The sequence below is a fragment of the Salmo trutta genome, chromosome 12, assembly GCF_901001165.1.
Source record: "Salmo trutta chromosome 12, fSalTru1.1, whole genome shotgun sequence".
Taxonomy (NCBI): Eukaryota; Metazoa; Chordata; class Actinopteri; order Salmoniformes; family Salmonidae; genus Salmo; species Salmo trutta.
Window position 1 is genome coordinate 36,925,784 of NC_042968.1, and position 22,502 is coordinate 36,948,285.

The window sequence follows — 22,502 nt, forward strand, 5'->3', positions numbered from 1 at the left end:
TCCTACTCATACCAAATAGAATCCATTTACAGACATGTGTGCATATATTTGGCATACAGCAGGTACCAGGAATCAAACCCACTATCCTGGAGTTGCAAGCACCATGCTCTACCAACTGAGCTACAGAGGACCACGTACACATGAAGTCACCACCTCCACAGGTCACAGGGTTAGTGAGTGAGGAGGAGGCCATGGTACTATAATATCTGTACCTGGACAGAGAGTCTGGTGTGGACGTCCAGGACTTTGGCCTGGGCCTCAGAGAACACGTTCTCCAGCCTCTGTTCCATCATCTGCGAGAACCGACAGGAACGCGGGTCGTCTCCTGGACCTACGAAGCGCAGAACTGGAACACATAGAGAACACCCATTGAGATCATAGAACATGGAGAACATTAGGGCAGAGTAACTGTAGTTCAATACTCAACCGCATATATATGAGCTTGTATATGGACACAGTGCAGACTTATGTCCTGCAGTCTCCTTAATAACGTGTCTTGTATATGAACACAGAGCAGACTAATGTCCTGCAGCCTCCTTAATAACATGTCTTGTATATGAACACAGAGCAGACTAATGTCCTGCAGCCTCCTTAATAACATGTCTTGTATATGAAAACAGAGCAGACTAATGTCCTGCAGCCTCCTTAATAACATGTCTTGTATATGAACACAGAGCAGACTAATATCCTGCAGCCTCTTTAATAACATGTCTTGAATATGAACACAGAGCAGACTAATATCCTGCAGCCTCCTTAATAACGTGTCTTGTATATGAACACAGTGCAGACTAATGTCCTGCAGCCTCCTTAATAACATGTCTTGTATATGAACACAGAGCAGACTAATGTCCTGCAGCCTCCTTAATAACGTGTCTTGTATATGAACACAGAGCAGACTAATATCCTGCAGCCTCCTTAATAACATGTCTTGTATATGAACACAGAGCAGACTAATGTCCTGCAGCCTCCTTAATAACATGTCTTGTATATGAAAACAGAGCAGACTAATGTCCTGCAGCCTCCTTAATAACATGTCTTGTATATGAACACAGAGCAGACTAATATCCTGCAGCCTCTTTAATAACATGTCTTGTATATGAACACAGTGCAGACTAATGTCCTGCAGCCTCCTTAATAACATGTCTTGTATATGAACACAGAGCAGACTAATGTCCTGCAGCCTCCTTAATAACGTGTCTTGTATATGAACACAGAGCAGACTAATATCCTGCAGCCTCCTTAATAACATGTCTTGTATATGAACACAGAGCAGACTAATGTCCTGCAGCCTCCTTAATAACGTGTCTTGTATATGAACACAGAGCAGACTAATGTCCTGCAGCCTCCTTAATAACGTGTCTTGTATATGAACACAGAGCAGACTAATATCCTGCAGCCTCCTTAATAACATGTCTTGTATATGAACACAGAGCAGACTAATGTCCTGCAGCCTCCTTAATAACGTGTCTTGTATATGAACACAGAGCAGACTAATATCCTGCAGCCTCCTTAATAACGTGTCTTGTATATGAACACAGAGCAGACTAATGTCCTGCAGCCTCCTTAATAACATGTCTTGTATATGAACACAGAGCAGACTAATATCCTGCAGCCTCCTTAATAACGTGTCTTGTATATGAACACAGAGCAGACTAATGTCCTGCAGCCTCCTTAATAAAGTGTCTTGTATATGAACACAGAGCAGACTAATGTCCTGCAGCCTCCTTAATAACGTGTCTTGTATATGAACACAGAGCAGACTAATGTCCTGCATCCTCCTTAATAAAGTGTCTTGTATATGAACACAGTGCAGACTAATGTCCTGCAGCCTCCTTAATAACATGTCTTGTATATGAACACAGAGCAGACTAATGTCCTGCAGCCTCCTTAATAACGTGTCTTGTATATGAACACAGTGCAGACTAATGTCCTGCAGCCTCCTTAATAACGTGTCTTGTATATGAACACAGTGCAGACTAATGTCCTGCAGCCTCCTTAATAACATGTCTTGTATATGAACACAGTGCAGACTAATGTCCTGCAGCCTCCTTAATAACATGTCTTGTATATGAACACAGTGCAGACTAATGTCCTGCAGCCTCCTTAATAACGTGTCTTGTATATGAACACAGTGCAGACTAATGTCCTGCAGCCTCCTTAATAACGTGTCTTGTATATGAACACAGTGCAGACTAATGTCCTGCAGCCTCCTTAATAACGTGTCTTGTATATGAACACAGAGCAAACTAATAAGTATAAGTGAAAGAAAAACAACATGATCTTAAACATATTCCTCCAGTCTAAACCATCAGACCTGTTTTGAGCTGGAGGCTGATAGCTGGGCTGGTTTTCCATGGTGCGGCTGTGTTGGGCAGCGCCGTTACCATGGGGACAAACTGTCGCACGTCACCCATCAGCCTATCCCGGCCGTAGGAGTGAAGCGCCTCGACCACCACAGAGGACGGGTACACCATGTCTGCTCCAATTACGTGGTAGCCCACCGTCACGTTGGGAGAGCCAAACACAGTCTCCACCTGAGAGAGAGAAATAGGGATCCGTTATCAGGATCAATAAGCATGATCGATCATCTAATCAACTGGCTGGCTGTAGAGTTGTAGGAGTAGATGTTTTGACTGCTTGTGAAACAGAAGGATGGTGAGAGAGGGAGAACAAGAGAGACTAATAGAAAGAGAGAACATGGGAACATGGGAATGGGAACGGGAGACGGAATGAGAAAAGGAAGCGAAAAGAGAGTGAGCGTGAAAGCTGTACATTACACAGAGGACAGAGAGCTGTACATTACACAGAGGACAGAGAGCTGTACATTACACAGAGGACAGAGAGTAGTACATTACACAGAGGACAGAGAGTTGTACATTACACAGAGGACAGAGAGCTGTACATTACACAGAGGACAGAGAGCTGTACATTACACAGAGGACAGAGAGTAGTACATTACACAGAGGACAGAGAGTAGTACATTACACAGAGGACAGAGAGCTGTACATTACACAGAGGACAGAGAGTAGTACATTACACAGAGGACAGAGAGTAGTACATTACACAGAGGACAGAGAGTAGTACATTACACAGAGGACAGAGAGTAGTACATTACACAGAGGACAGAGAGTAGTACATTACACAGAGGACAGAGAGCTGTACATTACACAGAGGACAGAGAGTAGTACATTACACAGAGGACAGAGAGCTGTACATTACACAGAGGACAGAGAGTAGTACATTACACAGAGGACAGAGAGCTGTACATTACACAGAGGACAGAGAGCTGTACATTACACAGAGGACAGAGAGCTGTAAATTACACAGAGGACAGAGAGTTGTACATTACACAGAGGACAGAGAGCTGTACATTACACAGAGGACAGAGTAGTACATGACAGAGATGTACATTACCAGAGGACAGAGATAGTACATTACACAGAGGACAGAGAGCTGTACATTACACAGAGGACAGAGAGCTAGTACATTACACAGAGGACAGAGAGTAGTACATTACACAGAGGACAGAGAGTTGTACATACACAGATGGACAGAGAGCTGTACATTACACAGAGGACAGAGAGTAGTACATTACACAGAGGACAGAGAGTAGTACATTACACAGAGGACAGAGAGTAGTACATTACACAGAGGACAGAGAGTAGTACATTACACAGAGGACAGAGAGTAGTACATTACACAGAGGACAGAGAGTAGTACATTACACAGAGGACAGAGAGTAGTACATTACACAGAGGACAGAGAGCTGTACATTACACAGAGGACAGAGAGTAGTACATTACACAGAGGACAGAGAGTAGTACATTACACAGAGGACAGAGAGTTGTACATTACACAGAGGACAGAGAGCTGTAAATTACACAGAGGACAGAGAGCTGTACATTACACAGAGGACAGAGAGTAGTACATTACACAGAGGACAGAGAGTAGTACATTACACAGAGGACAGAGAGCTGTACATTACACAGAGGACAGAGAGTAGTACATTACACAGAGGACAGGAGAGTAGTACATTACACAGAGGACAGAGAGTAGTACATTACACAGAGGACAGAGAGTAGTACATTACACAGAGGACAGAGAGTAGTACATTACACAGAGGACAGAGAGTAGTACATTACACAGAGGACAGAGAGTAGTACATTACACAGAGGACAGAGAGTAGTACATTACACAGAGGACAGAGAGTTGTACATTACACAGAGGACAGAGAGTAGTACATTACACAGAGGACAGAGAGTAGTACATTACACAGAGGACAGAGAGTAGTACATTACACAGAGGACAGAGAGTAGTACATTACACAGAGGACAGAGAGTTGTACATTACACAGAGGACAGAGAGTTGTACATTACACAGAGGACAGAGAGTAGTACATTACACAGAGGACAGAGAGTTGTACATTACACAGAGGACAGAGAGTTGTACATTACACAGAGGACAGAGAGTTGTACATTACACAGAGGACAGAGAGTTGTAAATTACACAGAGGACAGAGAGTTGTACATTACACAGAGGACAGAGAGTTGTACATTACACAGAGGACAGAGAGTTGTACATTACACAGAGGACAGAGAGTTGTACATTACACAGAGGACAGAGAGTTGTACATTACACAGAGGACAGAGAGTTGTAAATTACACAGAGGACAGAGAGCTGTAACAGTACACAGAGGATAGAGAGCTGTGTGTGGGAGGTGTGTCTGTTTCTGTGACAGAGGTAGAGAGAGAGGTAGAGAGAGAGGTAGAGAGAGAGAGGTAGAGAGAGCGAGGTAGAGAGAGAGAGAGAGAGAGAGAGAGGTAGAGAGAGAGAGAGGTAGAGAGAGAGAGATAGAGAGAGAGAGGTAGAGAGAGAGGGGTAGAGAGAGAGAGAGAGAGAGAGAGAGAGAGAGGTAGAGAGAGAGAGGTAGAGAGAGAGAGGTAGAGAGGAGAGAGAGAGAGAGAGAGAGAGAGAGAGAGAGAGAGAGAGAGAGAGGTAGAGAGAGAGTTTGTGTGAGAGAGGTGAAACAGATCAAATCCCTCATCCTTTGATGACAGACAGTCCCCTTGGTTAGCACACTGAGAGCCCATACAGTCTTGATATTACCATGAGTCGACAGTATTCCCCTCACAATCAAGCCTTGTTATGAACGGACCCATTCACCATCACTACACCAGCCCAGCCGTTATTCAAAGACTGGGTTTCAGCAAAAGTCGCTGAGTGGTAACGTACCCTCCTAAGTCATTCTGGCCGATGTGAAAGACCATCAATGGATTATCTAGAAGGACTTCAGTCAGTTCAGCATTCCACTCTTTTCACCTCAATGAAAATCTTTCATTTAATGGCCAGAAGCTTTCACTTTGATACAAAAGCTTTCCTCTGGTCTTGCCAAATGAAAGTCATTTAGCCTGCTGCTCCTCATGGTTCTTTCCGGCCTTCCCCCTCTATATTGTTCCTAGTAACCATCTCTGCTCTGTAATTAAAAACAAACAAAACATTTTCCCCTGGAACTGACCGTAAAATAAACATTTACTCATATTTAGATTAGTGACAACCCAGCTAGCACATTTGGTTCCTTGGAAGTTGTGGGAACATACATGTTTGCCGGTTCTGGAAACATACATTTTAAGGTTGCAGGGAGGTTCTCAGAACATTTTACTATGGTTCCCTGAAAGCTTTCATCAACATTCTGAGAACAGAAATTATAGTTTATTTGAAGGTAATTAACTGTTTAGAACTCTAAGCATAGATAGGAGACATGGAAATGCATTTGCTCAGGCATTAATCATGCAAGCACATTTATTTTTATGGCACCATGTCAGTGAGATTTGAACCTATGATCTTCTGTTCTCTATGTATGGAATTAGTCCACTGCACCACCCTAGAATCGAGCTATGATGCTATGTTTTTTACTCATGCAAAGCAGTTCATTTCAGTCTATTTAAACAGACCCCATTTCAAAGGAAACAAGCACTCATTAAGATCAGGTGTGGCCAATAAGTGTGCACGGCCAACGTACTTACAAGATATAGGATAGAATGAGAACAGAATGCATATGTTTTAAAATAACATTCTCAGAATGTTCTTTGAACGTTAATGTTTTCTTTTAGTTTTTTATGGAAAGTTTTCTTAATGTTGTGAGAACATGACTTTAAATAGACCCATTAGGAAACCTGCAGAAAATGTTATGCTGAAATACTGAAATTCCCCCAGAAGAACGATGTTTCTTAACATTCTCTGCACATTCTGAGAACATGAATTTAAATAGAACCACAAGGAAACCTGTACAAAATGTCATGCTGAAGTACTGAAATCCCACAGAAGAACGTTATTTCTTAATGTTCTCTGAACAATTTGAGAACATTACTTGAAATAGAACCATGAGGAAACGTTATGCTGAAGTACTGAAATTCCCACCTAAGAAACATAATGGTTCTCAGAACGTTGTGTGCTAGCTGGGTATCCTGCACGATTCCCAGAGCATTGGGAAGGTTGTATGCAAAATAACCATAGGACAACCACGCTCTCACCAAGCTTTAAGAAACATATGGTTCTCAGAACATTATGTGCTAGCTGGAAAGTGCTACAGCGCGAGAGAGAGACAGAGGTAGAGAAAGAGAGGGAAAGAGGTAGAGAAAGAGAGAGAAAAAGAGATATAGAGAGAGTGAGAAAGAACAGAGGAGAGAGAGAGAGGGAGAGAGCCTGGACTTCCTGACGGGCCAACCCCAGGTGGTGAGGGTAGGCAACATCACCTCCACCACACTGACCCTCAACACGGGGGTCCCACAGGGGTGTGTGCTTAGTCCCCTCCTGTACTCCCAGGTCACACACGACTGAGTGGCCATGCACGACTCCAACACAATCATCAAGTTTGCTCACGACACCGACGGTAGTAGGCCTGATCACCGGCGATGATGAGAAAGCCTACAAGGAGGAGGTCAGTGACCTGGCAGTGTGGTGCCGGGACAACAACCTCTCCCTCAACATCAGTCAGACCAAGGAGCTGATGGTGGACTACAGGAAACAGAGGCGTGAGGACGCCCCCATACACATCAGCAGGGCTGCAGTAAAGTGGGTCTAAAGCTCCAAGTTCCTCGGTGTCCAAATCCCTAATGACCTAAATGGTTCACTCACTGCCAGGTCACTGACCTCCTCCCTGTAGGCACAGCTGTGAAGAAAGCACAACAGCACCTCTTCCCACTCAGGAAAAATAAAAGTTTTGGCCCTCAAATCCTCAAAAAGTTCTACAACTGCACCAACTGTTCTGCCTACGGCTATGGAACCCTGACCTGTTCACCGGACGTGCTACCTGTCCCAGACCTGCTGTTTTCAACTCTCTAGAGACAGCAGAAGCGGTAGAGATACTCTGAATGATCGGCTATGTAAAGCCAACTGACATTTACTCCTGAGGTGCTGACCTGTTGCACCCTCAACAACCACTGTGATTATTATTATTTGACCCTGCTGGTCATCAATGAACATTTGAACATCTTGGCTATGTTCTGTTATAATCTCCACCCGGCACAGCCAGAAGAGGATTGGCCACCCCTCATAGCCTGGTTCCTCTCTAGGTTTCTTCCTAGGTTCTGGCCTTTCTAGGGAGTTTTTCCTAGCCTAACCTCTACAGTCATGGCCAAAAGTTTTGAGAATGACACAAATATTCATTTTCACAAAGTTTGCTGCTTCAGTGTCTTTAGATATTTTTGTCAGATGTTACTATGGAATACTGAAGCATAATTACAAGCATTTCATAAGTGTCAAAGGCTTTTATTGACAATTACATGAAGTTAATGCAAAGAGTCAATATTTGCAGTGTTGACCCTTCTTTTTCAAGACCTCTGCAATCTGCCCTGGCATGCTGTCAATGAACTTCTGGGCCACATGTGTTGGTACCATTCTTTATTCATGGCTGTGTTCTTAGGCAAAATTGTGAGTGAGCCCACTCCCTTGGCTGAGAAGCAACCCCACACATGCATGGTCTCAGGATGCTTTACTGTGGCATGACACAGGACTGATGGTAGCGCTCACCTTGTCTTCTCCGGACAAGCTTTTTTCAGGATACACCAAACAATCGGAAAGGGGATTCATCAGAGAAAATGACTTTACCCCAGTCCTCAGCAGTCCAATCCCTGTACCTTTTGCAGAATATCAGTCTGTCCCTGATGTTTTTCCTGGAGAGAAGTGGCTTCTTTGCTGTCCTTCTTGACAACAGGCCATCCTCCAAAAGTCTTCGCCTCACTGTGCGTGCAGATACACTCACACCTGCATGCTGCCATTCCTGAGCAAGCTCTGTACTGGTGGTGCCCCGATCCCTCAGCTGAATCAACTTTAGGAGACGGTCCTGGCGCTTCCTGGACTTCCTTGGGCGCCCTGAAGCCTTCTTCACAACAATTGAACCGCTCTCCTTGAAGTTCTTGATGATCCGATAAATGGTTGATTTAGGTGCAATCTTATTGGCAGCAATATCCTTGCCTGTGAAGCCCTTTTTGTGCAAAGCAATGATGACGGCACGTGTTTCGCATGGTTGACAGAGGAAGAACAATGATTCAAAGCACCACCCTCCTTTTGAAGCTTCCAGTCTGTTAATCGAACTCAATAAGCATGACAGAGTGATCTCCAGCCTTGTTCTCATCAACACTCACACCTGTGTTAACGAGAGAATCACTGACATGATGTCAGCTGGTCCTTTTGTGGCAGAGCTGAAATGCAGTGGAAATGTTTTTGGGGGATTCAGTTAATTTGTATGGCAAAGACGGACTTTGCAATGAATTGCAATTCATCTGATCACTCATAACATTCTGGAGTATATGCAAATTGCCATCATACAAACTGAGGCAGCAGACTTTGTGAAAATTAATACTTGTGTCATTCTCAAAACTTTTGGTCACAACTGTATAAAAGGCGGTGTGAAAGGAAGGCCTGAAAAATCGTTAGACTCCAGCCACCCAAGCCACAGACTGTTCTCTCCGCACAGCAAGTGGTACTGGTGCATCAAGTCTGACACTATGAGGCTCCTGAACAGCTTCTATCCCCAAGCCATGAGGCTTGTTAAATAGCTATCACTCCAGTATCCCTGCACATTGTTAATATGGTACTGACCCTGTATATAGTCACCTTACCCCTATACATATCTACCTATATCACTCCAGTATCCCTGCACATTGTTAATATGGTACTGACCCTGTATATAGTCACCTTACCCCTATACATATCTACCTCTATCACTCCAGTATCCCTGCACATTGTTAATATGGTACTGACCCTGTATATAGTCACCTTACCCCTATACATATCTACCTCTATCACTCCAGTATCCCTGCACATTGTTAATATGGTACTGACCCTGTATATAGTCCCCTTACCCATATACATATCTACCTCTATCACTCCAGTATCCCTGCACATTGTTAATATGGTACTGACCCTGTATATAGTCACCTTACCCCTATACATATCTACCTCTATCACTCCAGTATCCCTGCACATTGTTAATATGGTACTGACCCTGTATATAGTCACCTTACCCCTATACATATCTACCTCTATCACTCCAGTATCCCTGCACATTGTTAATATGGTACTGACCCTGTATATAGTCACCTTACCCCTATACATATCTACCTCTATCACTCCAGTATCCCTGCACATTGTTAATATGGTACTGACCCTGTATATAGTCACCTTACCCCTATACATATCTACCTCTATCACTCCAGTATCCCTGCACATTGTTAATATGGTATAGGAACTGTATATAGTCACCTTACCCCTATACATATCTACCTCTATCACTCCAGTATCCCTGCACATTGTAAATATGGTACTGACCCTGTATATAGTCACCTTACCCCTATACATATCTACCTCTATCACTCCAGTATCCCTGCACATTGTTAATATGGTACTGACCCTGTATATAGTCACCTTACCCCTATACATATATACCTCTATCACTCCAGTATCCCTGCACATTGTTAATATGGTACTGACCCTGTATATAGTCCCCTTACCCCTATACATATCTACCTCTATCACTCCAGTATCCCTGCACATTGTTAATATGGTACTGACCCTGTATATAGTCACCTTACCCCTATACATATCTACCTCCATCACTCCAGTATCCCTGTACATTGTACATATGGTACTGACCCTGTATATAGTATGTTTACCCCTATACATATCTACCTCTATCACTCCAGTATCCCTGCACATTGTTAATATGGTACTGACCCTGTATATAGTCACCTTACCCCTATACATATCTACCTCCATCACTCCAGTATCCCTGCACATTGTTAATATGGTACTGACCCTGTATATAGTCACCTTACCCCTATACATATCTACCTCTATCACTCCAGTATCCCTGTACATTGTTAATATGTTACTGACCCTGTATATAGTCACCTTACCCCTATACATATCTACCTCTATCACTCCAGTATCCCTGCACATTGTTAATATGGTACTGACCCTGTATATAGTCACCTTACCCCTATACATATCTACCTCTATCACTCCAGTATCCCTGCACATTGTTAATATGGTACTGACCCTGTATATAGTCACCTTACCCCTATACATACCTACCTCTATCACTCCAGTATCCCTGCACATTGTTAATATGGTACTGACCCTGTATATAGTCACCTTACCCCTATACATATCTACCTCTATCACTCCAGTATCCCTGCACATTGTTAATATGGTACTGACCCTGTATATAGTCCCCTTACCCCTATACATATCTACCTCTATCACTCCAGTATCCCTGCACATTGTTAATATGGTACTGACCCTGTATATAGTCACCTTACCCCTATACATATCTACCTCCATCACTCCAGTATCCCTGTACATTGTACATATGGTACTGACCCTGTATATAGTATGTTTACCCCTATACATATCTACCTCTATCACTCCAGTATCCCTGCACATTGTTAATATGGTACTGACCCTGTATATAGTCACCTTACCCCTATACATATCTACCTCCATCACTCCAGTATCCCTGCACATTGTTAATATGGTACTGACCCTGTATATAGTCACCTTACCCCTATACATATCTACCTCTATCACTCCAGTATCCCTGTACATTGTTAATATGTTACTGACCCTGTATATAGTCACCTTACCCCTATACATATCTACCTCTATCACTCCAGTATCCCTGCACATTGTTAATATGGTACTGACCCTGTATATAGTCACCTTACCCCTATACATATCTACCTCTATCACTCCAGTATCCCTGCACATTGTTAATATGGTACTGACCCTGTATATAGTCACCTTACCCCTATACATACCTACCTCTATCACTCCAGTATCCCTGCACATTGTTAATATGGTACTGACCCTGTATATAGTCACCTTACCCCTATACATATCTACCTCTATCACTCCAGTATCCCTGCACATTGTTAATATGGTACTGACCCTGTATATAGTCACCTTACCCCTATACATATCTACCTCTATCACTCCAGTATCCCTGCACATTGTTAATATGGTACTGACCCTGTATATAGTCACCTTACCCCTATACATATCTACCTCTATCACTCCAGTATCCCTGCACATTGTTAATATGTTACTGACCCTGTATATAGTCACCTTACCCTTATACATATCTACCTCTATCACTCCAGTATCCCTGCACATTGTTAATATGGTACTGACCCTGTATATAGTCACCTTACCCCTATACATATCTACCTCTATCACTCCAGTATCCCTGCACATTGTTAATATGGTACTGACCCTGTATATAGTCCCCTTACCCCTATACATATATACCTCTATCACTCCAGTATCCCTGCACATTGTTAATATGTTACTGACCCTGTATATAGTCACCTTACCCCTATACATATCTACCTCTATCACTCCAGTATCCCTGCACATTGTTAATATGGTACTGACCCTGTATATAGTCACCTTACCCCTATACATATCTACCTCTATCACTCCAGTATCCCTGCACATTGTTAATATGGTACTGACAATGTATATAGTCACCTTACCCCTATACATATCTACCTCTATCACTCCAGTATCCCTGCACATTGTTAATATGGTACTGACCCTGTATATAGTCACCTTACCCCTATACATATCTACCTCTATCACTCCAGTATCCCTGCACATTGTTAATATGGTACTGACCCTGTATATAGTCACCTTACCCCTATACATATCTACCTCTATCACTCCAGTATCCCTGCACATTGTTAATATGGTACTGACCCTGTATATAGTCACCTTACCCCTATACATATCTACCTCTATCACTCCAGTATCCCTGCACATTGTTAATATGGTACTGACCCTGTATATAGTCACCTTACCCCTATACATATATACCTCTATCACTCCAGTATCCCTGTACATTGTTAATATGGTACTGACCCTGTATATAGTCCCCTTACCCCTATACATATCTACCTCTATCACTCCAGTATCCCTGCACATTGTTAATATGGTACTGACCCTGTATATAGTCACCTTACACCTATACATATATACCTCTATCACTCCAGTATCCCTGCACATTGTTAATATGGTACTGACCCTGTATATAGTCCCCTTACCCCTATACATATCTACCTCTATCACTCCAGTATCCCTGTACATTGTTAATATGGTACTGACCCTGTATATAGTCACCTTACCCCTATACATATCTACCTCTATCACTCCAGTATCCCTGCACATTGTTAATATGGTACTGACCCTGTATATAGTCACCTTACCCCTATACATATCTACCTCTATCACTCCAGTATCCCTGCACATTGTTAATATGGTACTGACCCTGTATATAGTCACCTTACCCCTATACATATCTACCTCTATCACTCCAGTATCCCTGCACATTGTTAATATGGTACTGACCCTGTATATAGTCACCTTACCCCTATACATATCTACCTCTATCACTCCAGTATCCCTGCACATTGTTAATATGGTACTGACCCTGTATATAGTCACCTTACCCCTATACATATCTACCTCTATCACTCCAGTATCCCTGCACATTGTTAATATGGTACTGACCCTGTATATAGTCACCTTACCCCTATACATATATACCTCTATCACTCCAGTATCCCTGCACATTGTTAATATGGTACTGACCCTGTATATAGTCCCCTTACCCCTATACATATCTACCTCTATCACTCCAGTATCCCTGCACATTGTTAATATGGTACTGACCCTGTATATAGTCACCTTACCCCTATACATATCTACCTCTATCACTCCAGTATCCCTGCACATTGTTAATATGGTACTGACCCTGTATATAGTCACCTTACCCCTATACATATCTACCTCTATCACTCCAGTATCCCTGCACATTGTTAATATGGTACTGACCCTGTATATAGTCCCCTTACCCCTATACATATCTACCTCTATCACTCCAGTATCCCTGCACATTGTTAATATGGTACTGACCCTGTATATAGTCACCTTACCCCTATACATATCTACCTCTATCACTCCAGTATCCCTGCACATTGTTAATATGGTACTGACCCTGTATATAGTCACCTTACCCCTATACATATCTACCTCTATCACTCCAGTATCCCTGCACATTGTTAATATGGTACTGACCCTGTATATAGTCCCCTTACCCCTATACATATCTACCTCTATCACTCCAGTATCCCTGCACATTGTTAATATGGTACTGACCCTGTATATAGTCACCTTACCCCTATACATATCTACCTCTATCACTCCAGTATCCCTGCACATTGTTAATATGGTACTGACCCTGTATATAGTCACCTTACCCCTATACATATCTACCTCTATCACTCCAGTATCCCTGCACATTGTTAATATGGTACTGACCCTGTATATAGTCCCCTTACCCCTATACATATCTACCTCTATCACTCCAGTATCCCTGCACATTGTTAATATGGTACTGACCCTGTATATAGTCCCCTTACCCCTATACATATCTACCTCTATCACTCCAGTATCCCTGCACATTGTTAATATGGTACTGACCCTGTATATAGTCCCCTTACCCCTATACATATATACCTCTATCACTCCAGTATCCCTGCACATTGTTAATATGGTACTGACCCTGTATATAGTCACCTTACCCATATACATATCTACCTCTATCACTCCAGTATCCCTGCACATTGTAAATATGGTACTGACCCTGTATATAGTCCCCTTACCCCTATACATATCTACCTCTATCACTCCAGTATCCCTGCACATTGTTAATATGGTACTGACCCTGTATATAGTCACCTTACCCCTATACATATCTACCTCCTATCACTCCAGTATCCCTGCACATTGTTAATATGGTACTGACCCTGTATATAGTCACCTTACCCCTATACATATCTACCTCTATCACTCCAGTATCCCTGCACATTGTTAATATGGTACTGACCCTGTATATAGTCCCCTTACCCCTATACATATCTACCTCTATCACTCCAGTATCCCTGCACATTGTTAATATGGTACTGACCCTGTATATAGTCACCTTACCCCTATACATATCTACCTCTATCACTCCAGTATCCCTGCACATTGTTAATATGGTACTGACCCTGTATATAGTCCCCTTACCCCTATACATATCTACCTCTATCACTCCAGTATCCCTGTACATTGTTAATATGGTACTGACCCTGTATATAGTCACCTTACCCCTATACATATCTACCTCTATCACTCCAGTATCTCTGCACATTGTTAATATGGTACTGACCCTGTATATAGTCCCCTTACCCCTATACATATCTACCTCTATCACTCCAGTATCCCTGCACATTGTTAATATGGTACTGACCCTGTATATAGTCACCTTACCCATATACATATCTACCTCTATCACTCCAGTATCCCTGCACATTGTTAATATGGTACTGACCCTGTATATAGTCACCTTACCCCTATACATATCTACCTCTATCACTCCAGTATCCCTGCACATTGTTAATATGGTACTGACCCTGTATATAGTCACCTTACCCCTATACATATCTACCTCTATCACTCCAGTATCCCTGCACATTGTTAATATGGTACTGACCCTGTATATAGTCACCTTACCCTATACATATCTACCTCTATCACTCCAGTATCCCTGCACATTGTTAATATGGTACTGACCCTGTATATAGTCACCTTACCCCTATACATATCTACCTCTATCACTCCAGTATCCCTGCACATTGTTAATATGGTACTGACCCTGTATATAGTCCCCTTACCCCTATACATATATACCTCTATCACTCCAGTATCCCTGCACATTGTAAATATCTTACTGACCCTGTATATAGTCACCTTACCCCTATACATATCTACCTCTATCACTCCAGTATCCCTGCACATTGTTAATATGGTACTGACCCTGTATATAGTCACCTTACCCCTATACATATCTACCTCTATCACTCCAGTATCCCTGCACATTGTTAATATGGTACTGACCATGTATATAGTCACCTTACCCCTATACATATCTACCTCTATCACTCCAGTATCCCTGCACATTGTTAATATGGTACTGACCCTGTATATAGTCACCTTACCCCTATACATATCTACCTCTATCACTCCAGTATCCCTGCACATTGTTAATATGGTACTGACCCTGTATATAGTCACCTTACCCCTATACATATCTACCTCTATCACTCCAGTATCCCTGCACATTGTTAATATGGTACTGACCCTGTATATAGTCACCTTACCCCTATACATATCTACCTCTATCACTCCAGTATCCCTGCACATTGTTAATATGGTACTGACCCTGTATATAGTCACCTTACCCCTATACATATATACCTCTATCACTCCAGTATCCCTGTACATTGTTAATATGGTACTGACCCTGTATATAGTCACCTTACCCCTATACATATCTACCTCTATCACTCCAGTATCCCTGCACATTGTTAATATGGTACTGACCCTGTATATAGTCACCTTACACCTATACATATATACCTCTATCACTCCAGTATCCCTGCACATTGTTAATATGGTACTGACCCTGTATATAGTCACCTTACCCCTATACATATCTACCTCTATCACTCCAGTATCCCTGTACATTGTTAATATGGTACTGACCCTGTATATAGTCACCTTACCCCTATACATATCTACCTCTATCACTCCAGTATCCCTGCACATTGTTAATATGGTACTGACCCTGTATATAGTCACCTTACCCCTATACATATCTACCTCTATCACTCCAGTATCCCTGCACATTGTTAATATGGTACTGACCCTGTATATAGTCACCTTACCCCTATACATATCTACCTCTATCACTCCAGTATCCCTGCACATTGTTAATATGGTACTGACCCTGTATATAGTCACCTTACCCCTATACATATCTACCTCTATCACTCCAGTATCCCTGCACATTGTTAATATGGTACTGACCCTGTATATAGTCACCTTACCCCTATACATATCTACCTCTATCACTCCAGTATCCCTGCACATTGTTAATATGGTACTGACCCTGTATATAGTCACCTTACCCCTATACATATATACCTCTATCACTCCAGTATCCCTGCACATTGTTAATATGGTACTGACCCTGTATATAGTCACCTTACCCCTATACATATCTACCTCTATCACTCCAGTATCCCTGCACATTGTTAATATGGTACTGACCCTGTATATAGTCACCTTACCCCTATACATATCTACCTCTATCACTCCAGTATCCCTGCACATTGTTAATATGGTACTGACCCTGTATATAGTCACCTTACCCCTATACATATCTACCTCTATCACTCCAGTATCCCTGCACATTGTTAATATGGTACTGACCCTGTATATAGTCCCCTTACCCCTATACATATCTACCTCTATCACTCCAGTATCCCTGCACATTGTTAATATGGTACTGACCCTGTATATAGTCACCTTACCCCTATACATATCTACCTCTATCACTCCAGTATCCCTGCACATTGTTAATATGGTACTGACCCTGTATATAGTCACCTTACCCCTATACATATCTACCTCTATCACTCCAGTATCCCTGCACATTGTTAATATGGTACTGACCCTGTATATAGTCACCTTACCCCTATACATATCTACCTCTATCACTCCAGTATCCCTGCACATTGTTAATATGGTACTGACCCTGTATATAGTCACCTTACCCCTATACATATCTACCTCTATCACTCCAGTATCCCTGCACATTGTTAATATGGTACTGACCCTGTATATAGTCACCTTACCCCTATACATATCTACCTCTATCACTCCAGTATCCCTGCACATTGTTAATATGGTACTGACCCTGTATATAGTCCCCTTACCCCTATACATATCTACCTCTATCACTCCAGTATCCCTGCACATTGTTAATATGGTACTGACCCTGTATATAGTCACCTTACCCCTATACATACTACCTCTATCACTCCAGTATCCCTGCACATTGTTAATATGGTACTGACCCTGTATATAGTCACCTTACCCCTATACATATCTACCTCTATCACTCCAGTATCCCTGCACATTGTTAATATGGTACTGACCTGTATATAGTCACCTTACCCCTATACATATCTACCTCTATCACTCCAGTATCCCTGCACATTGTTAATATGGTACTGACCCTGTATATAGTCACCTTACCCCTATACATATCTACCTCTATCACTCCAGTATCCCTGCACATTGTTAATATGGTACTGACCCTGTATATAGTCACCTTACACCTATACATATCTACCTCTATCACTCCAGTATCCCTGCACATTGTTAATATGGTACTGACCCTGTATATAGTCACCTTACCCCCTATACATATATACCTCTATCACTCCAGTATCCCTGCACATTGTTAATATGGTACTGACCCTGTATATAGTCCCCTTACCCTATACATATCTACCTCTATCACTCCAGTATCCCTGCACATTGTTAATATGGTACTGACCCTGTATATAGTCACCTTACCCCTATACATATCTACCTCTATCACTCCAGTATCCCTGCACATTGTTAATATGGTACTGACCCTGTATATAGTCACCTTACCCTATACATATCTACCTCTATCACTCCAGTATCCCTGCACATTGTTAATATGGTACTGACCCTGTATATAGTCACCTTACCCCTATACATATCTACCTCTATCACTCCAGTATCCCTGCACATTGTTAATATGGTACTGACCCTGTATATAGTCACCTACCCCTATACATATCTACCTCTATCACTCCAGTATCCCTGCACATTGTTAATATGGTACTGACCCTGTATATAGTCACCTTACCCCTATACATATCTACCTCTATCACTCCAGTATCCCTGCACATTGTTAATATGGTACTGACCCTGTATATAGTCACCTTACCCTAACATATCTACCTCTATCACTCCAGTATCACCTGCACATTTGTTAATATGGTACTGACCCTGTATCACTCCAGTATCCCTGCACATTGTTAATATGGTACTGACCCTGTATATAGATACCTTACCCCTATACATATCTACCTCTATCACTCCAGTATCCCTGCACATTGTTAATATGGTACTGACCTGTATATAGTCACCTTACCCCTATACATATCTACTCTATCACTCCAGTAATCCCTGCACATTGTAATATAGGTACTGACCCTGTATATAGTCACCTTACCCCTATACATAGCTACCTCTATCACTCCAGTATCCCTGCACATTGTTAATAGGGTACTGGACCCTGTTATAGTCACCTTACACGTATACATATCTACCTCTATCACTCCAGTATCCCTGCACATTGTTAAATATCTGTACTGATCCCTGTCATATATGTCAACTTACCATCTATACCATATCTATACCTCTATCACTCCAGTATCCCTGCACATTGTTAAATATTGTACTGAAACTGAACTGACCCTGTATAATGGCACCTAACCCCTATGCATATCTAACGCTCTAATACTCCAGTATCCCTGCACATTGTTAATATGGTACTGACCCTGTATATAGTCACCTTACCCCTATACATATCTACCTCTATCACTCCAGTATCCCTGCACATTGTTAATATGGTACTGACCCTGTATATAGTCACCTTACCCCTATACATATCTACCTCTATCACTCCAGTATCCCTGCACATTGTTAATATGGTACTGACCCTGTATATAGTCCCCTTACCCCTATACATATCTACCTCTATCACTCCAGTATCCCTGTACATTGTTAATATGGTACTGACCCTGTATATAGTCCCCTTACCCCTATACATATCTACCTCTATCACTCCAGTATCCCTGCACATTGTTAATATGGTACTGACCCTGTATATAGTCCCCTTACCCCTATACATATCTACCTCTATCACTCCAGTATCCCTGCTACATGTTAATATGGTACTGACCCTGTATATAGTCACCTTACCCCTATACATATCTACCTCTATCACTCCAGTATCCCTGCACATTGTTAATATGGTACTGACCCTGTATATAGTCACCTTACCCCTATACATATCTACCTCTATCACTCCAGTATCCCTGCACATTGTTAATATGGTATGACCCTGGTATATAGTCACCTTACACCTAAAAAAATATCTACCTCTATCACTCCAGATCTGCACATGGTAATATTGTACTGGACCCCTGTATATAGTCCCCTTAAATTATAAATATCTACCGCTATCCACTCCAGTACCCGGCACATGTTATATGGTATGACCCTGTATATAGGTTTTCACCTACACTATCCATATCTACCTCTATCACTCCAGATCCTCCATTGTTAATATGGTACTGGACCCTGTTATATTAGTCACCTACCCTATACATATTATACCTCTATCACTCCAGTATCCCTGAACATTGTTAATATGTCTGACCCCTGTATTAGTCCCTACCCCATATACATATCTCTATATCAGCTCAGTATCCCTGCACATTGTTATATGGTACTGTCATGGACTGTCCTGATCAGGTCAGGGTACAGGAGACACCACCTACAGATTATCTCCAAACCCCAACGAGGAGGAGATATCTAGGTGTCTGAGAAGATGTGGGGGTTTTATGACACCTCATGCCCATAATACAGAGAAATTCCTTTGTCCTAACAATGGAGAACTGGCCTCAGAACCTTAAACATGCAATAAAGGAACTTTGGAACAATGGTTTCCGTCAGCCACAATGGTGGTTATGACGAAAAGTGGAATATTAAAATGTATGTAACTTTTGTATTGGTTTTTAAAGGTTAAGAGATGACGTTATTATGAAAACATTGTACCTTTAAGAGTTTTCCCAGTATATGCCTGATGTTTATACATTGTACGCTGTTTGGAAAATATCCAAATCAAACAGAATGTTTTGATAAAGATGAAATGTGAAGTTAGTGTCTAAAATCGGATTTTTAGCCAAATCTAAGCCTTGCCCCCTGTACTTGGTCCGCCCAGAGAATCGCCCTAAAGGCTGTTACGCCCACTTCTGACCCGAGGGTATAAGACAGGAGAGTGAAGAATTAACATAGTAGACTATTGACCCCAAGCTGCAGCGAAGGTCTAACAAAGTCGACGAACCCCAAAACGAAACACAAGGTTGAAGACAAAGAAATATTTTTCTACACGAGCTACGGACGAGTAGCTGTGTCTAAGCGGGTGAATTCAAGCCGAACCACCCAGCCTCCACTCTCCATTGAATCGTGGTATCGACACCATTCGAGCCGAAGCTGTGAGCTCTGAGCTACAGAGCTGTCTGTCCTCAGAAGACCCCTTTCCGATCAAGGGTGAGGATCAGACCACTTAGCCAAGAAGGACACTGACATCGTGAGGACAACCAGAGAGTTGCGCCGGAGAACTTCGTCATTTAGAAGCCTAAACGACCCACGCGGAGCTTCCCACCTGAGAACTACAACACGTAATTACATCATTATATTCTGACCATAAGAGCGGCAGTTCGGGGCAAGGCTAATTTTAAATAAGCATGGCTGACAAATGAACCCAAATGTATATTTCTCTCGTGTACTTCCTTTCTTTCTCTCTCTTTAAAATCCCCATTTTGGGTAACAAGCGCCATAGTGTGTTGGCCCGTTATACTAAGTCCTAATCGATAGCTAGACTGTGTTTTGTGTATGTGCATTTTTATCATCATTTTAGCTTGCTAGTAAATAAATAATCAACTAAGATTGGTGTGGTAAATTCAGTGGTAAAGCCCGGGTCCGTGCAGATTCCCGGATTATACGACTTCCAGATTATGAGACTGTAGAGGAAACTGATTAATTTAGCGACTGTTGTAATCGATATTCTGATATCCTTTGAGTTAATTTGGGAAATAGAAACTCAATCAAAACAATGTTCCCATGGTGCCCCAGGTTAATGAGTTAATAATTGCTTGATTCATTGCTTAATTCATTTAATCACGTAATTATAAACCGTTAATCATTCGATGAGCAACAGTCGTCACATTAACTAATACAACGTCACGACAGTACTGACCCTGTATATAGTCCCCTTACCCTTATACATATCTACCTCTATCACTCCAGTATCCCTGCACATTGTTAATATGGTACTGACCCTGTATATAGTCACCTTACCCCTATACATATCTACCTCTATCACTCCAGTATCCCTGCACATTGTTAATATGGTACTGACCCTGTATATAGTCACCTTACCCTATACATATCTACCTCTATCACTCCAGTATCCCTGCACATTGTTAATATGGTACTGACCCTGTATATAGTCCCCTTACCCCTATACATATCTACCTCTATCACTCCAGTATCCCTGCACATTGTTAATATGGTACTGACCCTGTATATAGTCACCTTACCCCTATACATATCTACCTCTATCACTCCAGTATCCCTGCACATTGTTAATATGGTACTGACCCTGTATATAGTCACCTTACCCCTATACATATCTACCTCTATCACTCCAGTATCCCTGCACATTGTTAATATGGTACTGACCCTGTATATAGTCACCTTACCCCTATACATATCTACCTCTATCACTCCAGTATCCCTGCACATTGTTAATATGGTACTGACCCTGTATATAGTATGTTTACCCCTATACATATCTACCTCTATCACTCCAGTATCCCTGCACATTGTTAATATGGTACTGACCCTGTATATAGTCACCTTACCCCTATACATATCTACCTCTATCACTCCAGTATCCCTGCACATTGTTAATATGGTACTGACCCTGTATATAGTCACCTTACCCCTATACATATCTACCTCTATCACTCCAGTATCCCTGCACATTGTTAATATGGTACTGACCCTGTATATAGTCACCTTACCCCTATACATATCTACCTCTATCACTCCAGTATCCCTGCACATTGTTAATATGGTACTGACCCTGTATATAGTCACCTTACCCCTATACATATCTACCTCTATCACTCCAGTATCCCTGCACATTGTTAATATGGTACTGA

At 42.0% G+C, this 22,502-nt stretch overlaps 1 protein-coding gene across 3 annotated transcripts in view; it reads right to left on the minus strand.

The window, feature by feature from the left end:
- The window catches only part of LOC115203477 (UPF0606 protein KIAA1549L), a 148,075-nt gene that overhangs the window by 68,378 nt on the left and 57,195 nt on the right, over positions 1 to 22,502 (minus strand). For all 3 annotated transcript variants that reach the window (XM_029768170.1, XM_029768172.1, XM_029768171.1), the window contains 2 exons: positions 2,315 to 2,534; positions 213 to 346 (listed from right to left, as the gene is read on the minus strand). In XM_029768170.1, coding sequence (XP_029624030.1) covers positions 213 to 346; positions 2,315 to 2,534 — 354 coding nt within the window. The remainder of the gene's footprint in view (positions 1 to 212; positions 347 to 2,314; positions 2,535 to 22,502) is intronic.